This window comes from Humulus lupulus, chromosome 5 (assembly GCF_963169125.1).
Source record: "Humulus lupulus chromosome 5, drHumLupu1.1, whole genome shotgun sequence".
NCBI lineage: Eukaryota > Viridiplantae > Streptophyta > Magnoliopsida > Rosales > Cannabaceae > Humulus > Humulus lupulus.
In genome coordinates this window covers 233,439,601-233,448,283 of record NC_084797.1, presented here as the reverse complement: position 1 = coordinate 233,448,283, position 8,683 = coordinate 233,439,601, and the positions used below count along the sequence as shown (strand labels likewise).

The window sequence follows — 8,683 nt, the reverse complement described above, 5'->3', positions numbered from 1 at the left end:
TTAAAATATAACATATTTTAAAAAACGCTATTGTTTGACACGACTAAAAAATTTATTAGGCGGTAAATTATCCACTTAGGCGCCAAATGAAAGGCAAAAGCAAAAGAATCCCTAATATCCCTACGCCTCCTTTGTTTCTCTCTCATGCTCTATCTTTCTCTCTCAGCAAGATACTGTGCGGTCTCATCCTTTACAAAGTCTTCAAGCGCTTCTTCTACGATGACGATAGGTCAAGACCTCCGATTCCAATGCCCTCTTCTCTGTCGCCGATCAATACTTCTCTTTCTCTCTCTGTAAATATATATATATATATATATGTATGTATATATACAACAATTCGAACACCAATTCCCTTCCTTTTCAATTTGCTGTTTCTGGGTTTTTGTTTGCAGACTTGAAAAGCTTTATGGTGGGAAGGCCTATGTCGGCCTTCGGATTCCCGATGTTGACACCGGCACTCGACAGAACATCGATCTGGTTCTCCTCAACAAAGGGTATGCAAATTTCTTTCCCAAAATTATAAATTATAAATAAAAACCTCATCTTTTTGTTCTCAACAGTGCAACTACGATACTCTCATTATATAACCTTGTACTACTACTCTGTTAACTAGCTCAACATAATAGAAGAAGGGTCAAAGATGTCTACTTCAACTCAATTTCATGTTAACTAAATCAATGCTTTCTGAATGGAGCTTTTTAATTTCAGTACTTTTATATATCAAATGCCTTTGCTTATTGCTGTCTTTGGTTTAGTTTAGTTTGCTGTTCACTTTACTTGGTTTTTTATGTGATACCCATGGTATTTGACAGCAAAAGCAAAAGTAATAATTCAAATGGGGAAATAAATGATGTATACGTATCAAGTAATGTCATGGATATGCATGCATAACCAAATCTACAGATTCCAAGTATTTTGTCTGGATTTTGGTCTTCAACTTGTTTCTTTCATATTGTTTATTTTTAGGTGGAGGAGACTAGAAAACAAGCTTCAATTCTTGAATCATATCTTGAACAAAGAGGAGTTGCTTTGCCTGAAGGATACTTGTCTTGCAAAGTTATACTTCCCAATCCGAAATGTTGGTATGCGATTGATTTGAATGTTTCATGATTTGACCTTTAGTATCTTTATTTCATAGATAAATCTGTAGCTTTTGTTATGGTGTTTAAATTTCTTAAACTTACATGTTACTTTTATGTATGTATATGCGTGCACATGTTCGTGCTTATGTACCTATGTTTATTAGGAGCTAAAAATATTTTTTAGAAAAGAGGCAAAGAACTTGGCTGAGGACTATGGATTTTCACCTAGCTACAAGAAAATAAAATAAAAAAACTTAAACCAAATTGTTTTAATTACACTACATTTGGTATTTTAAAAAAAAAAAAAACAGAGAGACAACTGTAAATGTTCTCTCTCTCTCTCTCTCTTTCTCAGAAAACCTTGACTACAAAAACACAAGATCTTTTTGCCAACTCCAACAAAGCTCCTAGTAAATGGCCAAAACCAGGAATCCCTGCAACACCCTTCTCTGGTAGCTCCTTTGACTAACTGGAACCAAAGTCTCAGAGCCATAGAACAATGCATGAACAATTGATCTATGTATTAACCTTTCACATAGGATGCTGAAATTTTAACTTAAAGCCAGAAGAGGACATTTCTTTTGCAACCTATCCCAGGTTTAAACCTTATCACACGAGTCTCCAGCAAAAAAAAAAAACTTATCACATGAGCAATATGTTTTGACCTTACTGAGTGCCACAGACTTCCAAATTCCCAGGGAAGGCTTAAAAATCCAGACAATAGGTGACGAGTCAATGACCATACCCTTTTACCATCTAATTTAACTCTCAACTGAAACCCCTCAAGAAGATTTAACAATGAGGAAAACTCAGTAGTGTTACATAGAAAGTTTAGAAATATTATCTAAGTTTTTACACTTTTTGAACTACTGGCCCCAAGATATTTGATTTGTTAGGATTGCCACACTCACTTCAGAAGCCAAGTCCCCACAACACAACCTTCAAAAAATGTTAAATTTGTTCAATTGAGCTCTTATCTCAAGGTACAAACAGACTTGATTATTTATCCTGGCACAAAGCAGGAGACTGCAACAGTGAATGTGATATTGATAGTATATAGGTTGTTGTAGTGAGGGGTAGTGGATGAGCTAGAATAAAGTAATTGAGTAGTGTACATAGGCAAGTTAGAAAAATGAGGGAGCATCATGATAAATAATTTAACTATTGCCTTAGGGAGAGTTGAGGTCATGCAAATACCTCATGGTTCTTTTGTACTAGTATGTTCTCATCAATATGTTCAATTAAACAACACTTATATGTTCAATTAAACAACACTTATCAGATTGGCCTATTTTCCATTTTCTTTGACCCTCAATGTCTCTATGTTTCTCTACCTATTGTTATGGCTATTGAATTGAGGATCCCTACATGGGGTCAATCAGAATGATATCTAGCAAGACTAGCATAATTTAGAAAGTACATTTCCACAATGAAAACATAATTATTTTGTATTCGAAGTGAATTAAAGGGTTATAATGCGGCCATTTTATGTTAGACACTAAACCACTGCACATGCCTATCTCAGTGATTTTGTAGGTTTGTTTCACATTGTAGTTGTTGTAGATAGTAACATCTGTGACATTTAGTTTGTCTTCCCTTTAATTTCACCGAGCTTCTTTTCTTGCAGTACTATTCAGCCAGGCTCTTTTCCACCAGAAGTCATTCCCTATGACCAGTGGACTCAACAGAAACCAGAAACAAAGCCTATGTTTTCTGGTTGGCTTAAGGGTGCATTTGGAGGTGGAAAGAAAGAGATGCAAGAATCTATACAGCAGAACCTCAATTTTATTCTCAGTACTGCTCCAATTTGGGATAGGTTTGTCATTTATCTATACTATAAAGTATAAATACTTATTTCCTTTTTAAGGTATAAGAGATTGTTGCTTTGGTTGTCTGAACATTAATGAAGTCCTTATTTTTGAAGTCATTTCAAATGAAATTTAGATACTGCTTTCCAATTGCAGTTTTTTATTTTCCAAGGAGCTCTAAACTATTTTAAGCTTTGAACAAGTTTCTTAGTCTTCTTTAAAGCTTGTCTAGTCATTATTATTGCTTTGTTAAAGAAAGGAGCACATGCCATTTTTATTGAGGGAAAAAAGAATATTGTTTCTTATGTAATTTTGAAGAAAATTAAAGAAAAGGGGTTGTCAAATATAGTCCATTTGTTTCCATGATATCTGGCTTTCACTACTGGAAGATTTTACTATTTTGTTTGCACACAGGGTGGAGCTCAAAGGTAATAAATATGTACTTGGAGAATTTCTGGAGTTCAAGGGAAAGCCAGAAGATCTCCATGCCTTGAGAAATATCAAAAGATCAAAAGTCAGTCGTCTGATTATCGACAAGCATGCTTGGATTAGGTGAAAATCCATTTCCATTTCTGAATAAAAATTAGTTGTGGTTGAGACATCTAATCTACACACTAACCTTTGTATCTTTTTCTATCAACTTTTTTTTGAGTCTTCAGTTTCTCTAAGTCATCATGTGCATTTTTCTTTTGAAATCACAGCGCATTCGACGCTCCAAGTTTTGTACTCGCCTAGGGATACCCTTGGCAAGGATAAGACTCATCTGCTTGGCTTGTTCGGATTTTGATGATAATTTTCTATTTCATACCCAATTGGAAAGGTACAATCTCCAATGGAAAGTTGATGTTTAAACATTTAAATGTGAACTTGGAATTTGCATTTATCAACCCTCTAATCTATACTATTTTAAACTGGTGTTTTAGTCATTGAATTTAAGTATTTTTTTAGTGGTTAAAAATAAATCATAAATGTAAAGCAAAACTGTGGAATCTGGTTGCAAAACGATGGATTCTTAATGATATCAGATTATAAGGGATTTATATCTATTTTTTGACTTGAGATATACACAATGCAGATTTTGGATTGGGTATTAGGACATAATGAAGCTTTATTTAGGCGAGCTCAGTTAAAAGTCCTTGTCTCCATCCACAACCAAGAGGTAAAGTAAAGTTGTTGAGGATAATTAATATGCTCTTTAACTTAAGGAATAGCTTTACAAGTTGAAAATACGAATTATTGCTATCATCTACCACAGATATATCTTGGCATTAGTTCTGATTTCCTTATCTTGTCATAATAGGCCGGCAAGGGTGGTGAGCTTACACATGACGAGACAACAATTATAAGTAGGGCACTAGATTTAACTGAGAAGGTAAGGTCTTAACAGAAATATCATTATTCCTGTTGGGTTTTATGCCCTTATAAAACCATGTCGGACATGTAGCATGATTTCATATTATCAATAAAAGTAGTAGAAATCATTTAGTTTGACAACCGTATTGCTTGCTTGTTTTATTACATGATTATTGAAATAATACAAACATTTATAAAATCCCGAACATATGGATAGTTACAATTATAGTGACTAGGTCACAGTGGATTATAGTTGTAATTATATGTTCAAAAGAACGAGTCCTAAGATTAGATCAGTGCATTGGATTTTCACTGATTAGGCAATCTACGATATGATCTACTTACACATTCAGGGTGTGATGTCTTGTCCAAGGCATCGACCAAGTAGATAAGATCGGATGTATTTAGTTACATCGGACTAGGACCGATATTGATTATTGATTGATAAATAAGTATCGTTGTTATCAAATCTAATCAATGTCACAACGTTGACCATATATTAAGCCGATCTTAATTCTGAGTGATAATATTCTGCTAATTATATTATTTAAATCTTTTGACTTGTTCGTTACCAGCTTACCCTACGATCTAGCCTATACTTACATCTTGGAGATTTATTAGTGTAATTGAGTGGGAGTATTATTCATAGATACGAAATCTATAACTTCTGTATGAGAAGTGAAAAGATGATTTCCTTAATTGCTTTGTTCAAAAGGTTAAATGATTGAGATCTCATTTCTGTGATTAAGTTCACGGAAATATCATTTATAAGGAACTTAGTGGGAGTTAAGGATAAAATACTGATGAGGGGTAAAACGGTAATTTTCACCTAGCTCGTTAGTAAGTCATCGATAGAGGATTGACTGATTGTAATGGTTATAACAATGGATAACGTATTTATGGTTTTGAAAATACGTTCTATGAATTCAAGAGTTCAATTCCGAGTCTATAGTGGAGTCACGAGGAATTAATAAGGTAGTGAAATTATTCGTAAATAAATTCACGGTAACTTGTTGGAGCTTGATTTCATGGATCCATGGTCCCCGCATCACCTTTGAGTAAATCATCTAGAATGTCTCAATTAATTGATTTAATTATCAATTAGGATTTTTAAAGTTGACTAGGTCAATTTTGGAAAATTTACAGAGATATGAGATTTAGAGAATAAAAGAAAATATTTGGGTAAATTTATTAATATTGATAAATTGGTATCAATATAAATAAATAATATTAAATCAAGTTTCAAATTCTAATTAGTTAATTTGAATAAGGATTTAATTAATTAATTAAAAAAAATAAAAGGTTTTGAATTTAGGCCCAGTTGGGATTTAAATTCAAAATAAAGAGATTGGTCCCAAGTTCATTTATGGCAGCCCAAGGCTTTTAGTTTTGTTTATTATTTTTAATTAATTTAAATTTAAATAAATCCCATTAAGTTGCCTATATAAGGAATATGATATCTAGGGTTTTTAGAAGCAAGTCAGTCTCAGTTGATTTGGGTAAGTGAAAACCTAGACACTCTAATCCTTTCTTAGCCACAATCTCTTCTTCTTTTCTAGATCTCTATCTCATGTGTTAAGAGCCAGCCCACACTAGTTCTAGGTTGATCAAAGGCTTGGTGAGGAAGACTGTGTTGCTGATCTTGTTCAATCTCTTGATAATACTCTGCTACAGAATGGAATCAAGGGTTAGAGAGATTGAAGGATGGAGTTGTTCCAGTTCCGTTGCGTAATGTAAGTTTTTACTTTACTTTGTATTTGTATCAATTTCATAGGAGCATGTTCTAGGAATTTGCATGTTTGTGTTGATAATATGTAAATTGCATGAAAATAAATAAAGATCCTGCAATTAGTTTTTCCTACAATTCCTTACATTCATTTCCTTCTAATTTGCATGTATGCCAGTGATAGTATTATATCCAACTATTATATGAGGTGGACGTAAATCCTGGTGAATATGAAAGTTTATTTTACTTCTTCTACTTCTCTCTCTCTCTCTCTGAGTCTTTAGAACTATACCAAAGAGGCTAAAACTTATTTTTCTTTAATTGTAATTTCATTTTGAAGTATAGCTATTTGAAACTCTGTGCTCATGCTAAATCTTTCTCTCTCTCGAGCTCTCTTATTCAATATTTTGTTTTAAAGTTGTTTGGATTTTTTTACTTTACTCCCCAGTCATCTTATCTTTTGGTTTAAAGAGCATTCTGAAACTTTTCTTGTCATTATAGTTTCATTTTGATGTATAATGATTTCACTCTTTATGCTCATACTGAAATTGTAACTTGAATATGATAGTAAGCTTGCAATAACGTGTCATGATTAGAAAATCAGCATCTTACTTTCTTTCTATTATTAATTTTTTTTAAATCTTAAAAAACAGATAGCTGAGGAGGCTATGACACCCATTGAATCCAAGTTTTCCTTAGATGTCAATTCAAAGTTGGACTGGTGAGTTTTGGTCATGAATTCATTGTTCTTTCTTTCTGTCAATTGGATTTTATTGGTTTTCACAATTTTTGTTTACATGCTGTTTTTGGCTGATTTTCAAAGATTCAGTCACTCGACCTTAGAAACTATTTTTTTATAAAAGAAGAAAATATAGAAAGTTTTGTTGTTGTTGTAGTGATAGATTGTGTTAAAAGAAGGATATTTTAGCTGTGATATCAGTCCTAGGCTCCTAGCCTATCATCTTAGGAACACTATCCCAATTAGTTGTTGGCTTGTCAATAGTTCTGTCACCTTTTTACACAAATTTTCACTGAGGATAGTTTGTACATTTTATTTTTATTTTCGCATATAGTGCTCTGGCATATCATAATGGCGTGACCCATGTTTTACTGAAACATGTCTTATGCTGTAATTGAAATGTTAGGAATGTTTGAATCACATGACAGCTCAATGTGTTTTCTCGTCGTACAGTTATTTTCTGTTTTCTTAGCAGAAGTTTGTTGCAGAAAAAAATTATATTTTTTTACTGTATTTCTCATTTTTCTCCTCTTTTTATTCAATAACACAGGGAGGCTATGGGAAAAGTTCTTGCTCAGGGGCATAGTCGAGTTCCTGTCTATTCTGGGAATCCGAAGAACATTATTGGACTGCTTCTGGTGGGTGCTAGAATAGTAGAATGTGAATGTTTAGAAGATGTTTGTATACTAGATGCATTTTAAATTTGACTTATCAAAGGAACTAACAGCGGGCAACATACTTTGTACTCTGCTCTTTAACTTGTTCAATTCTGCTTATTGTTAGGTGAAAAGTCTTCTTACTGTACGACCTGAAACAGAGACTCCAGTCAGTGTCATTTCCATCCGGAGAACACCACGGTTTGCTTAACTCTTCAATTACTAATTTTTTATTTTTCAGAAAATACATTCAGTCAGAGTATCCAGTGTTTATTTGTATGTTGTATACTCAGAGTTCCTGCCGATATGCCACTGTACGATATATTAAACGAGTTTCAGAAGGGCAGCAGTCATATGGCAGCTGTGGTGAAGACTAAAGGGAAAAGCAAGCTTCCTACAATTGATGGGGAGAAGACTTTTTTGTGGCTGCCTAGTAATAATTTTACAGAACATGTCTATTTCTATATGCATATTTATATTATTTAGGCTTCTTTGTTTGATGCTTTTGATAATTAATATGGTTTTTTTAAGAGTTACTATAACCACTTATCAATGTTTTGGTAAAAGATGAAAGTATCTTTAGAATGGGTCCATTATTAAGAGTTGATCATTTATGCGCTAATTTCATCTAATATAAATATTCAACTGATTGCTTTTTGACACAGCGGTAATATAATATTTTGTATTGATTGCTTCAATGCTTTTAGCCAGGTCTTAATGAGAAATTAAAATGCATAAAGCAACATTCAATGTTGGAAGTTTCTTTGATTAATATTCAGGTTCAAGGTATTTGAGCTTTCTTACATGGGTTTCTTTATTTATGTATATATTAATCAACTAATGCCTTAAGGTCTTTCTAAGCAGTTGGAAAGAGCAACAATAGAAATAGAAAACTAATTCAGAATACAGAGCATAAAAAACAACCAGATGCACATAAAACATAAAGGAAAAAATGGCAACAGGTCTTCACACGTGATTATATTTTATCTAATTTACTTTGGAGTTTTATCTTCATATATAGCTATTTGATGATTTGTTTATAAATTCTTCTATTAACTTTCATTCAATTTTTGGTCTCTTATTTATAGGTTAGGAAATCAATCAAAGAGACTGCCTTAATTTTCTCTAATGATGATGTTGATGGTGGCAGGGCTTGGCAAGGCGAGGTGTAGGCTCGATGGTATGTATCTCTTCTAACCAGTGATCAAGCTTGGCATTTTTTTAAGGTGCAACCTGTTGGCATAAACCTTTTTGTTGCTATCATGACTACACAAGGCATGATTCTATAGCTTGATTTCTTATAAGTTTTCACCATGTCA

The 8,683-nt window shown here is 33.1% G+C and overlaps 1 protein-coding gene and 1 pseudogene across 1 annotated transcript; both read left to right on the top strand.

Moving 5' to 3' along the window:
* The first annotated feature begins 219 nt into the window (after positions 1-219).
* On the top strand, positions 220-3,677 carry LOC133780077 (uncharacterized; annotated as a pseudogene).
* A 282-nt stretch (positions 3,678-3,959) lies between these two features.
* On the top strand, positions 3,960-8,457 carry LOC133780076 (DUF21 domain-containing protein At4g14240-like). The gene is made up of 8 exons (XM_062219956.1): positions 3,960-4,049; positions 4,191-4,262; positions 6,623-6,690; positions 7,259-7,346; positions 7,492-7,565; positions 7,658-7,817; positions 8,072-8,150; positions 8,453-8,457. The coding sequence occupies exons 1-8, from the start codon at positions 3,960-3,962 to the stop codon at positions 8,455-8,457; spliced, it is 636 nt and encodes a 211-aa protein (XP_062075940.1).
* Positions 8,458-8,683: the final 226 nt, after the last annotated feature.

Coding starts and splice junctions, on each gene's coding strand:
- LOC133780076 (XM_062219956.1), top strand. CDS start 3,960: ATGCAGATTTTGGATTGGGTATTAGGACATAATGAAGCTTTATTTAGG. Junction 6,691..7,258: donor GTCAATTCAAAGTTGGACTG/GTGAGTTTTGGT, acceptor TCAATAACACAG/GGAGGCTATGGGAAAAGTTC. Junction 7,347..7,491: donor ACATTATTGGACTGCTTCTG/GTGGGTGCTAGA, acceptor GCTTATTGTTAG/GTGAAAAGTCTTCTTACTGT.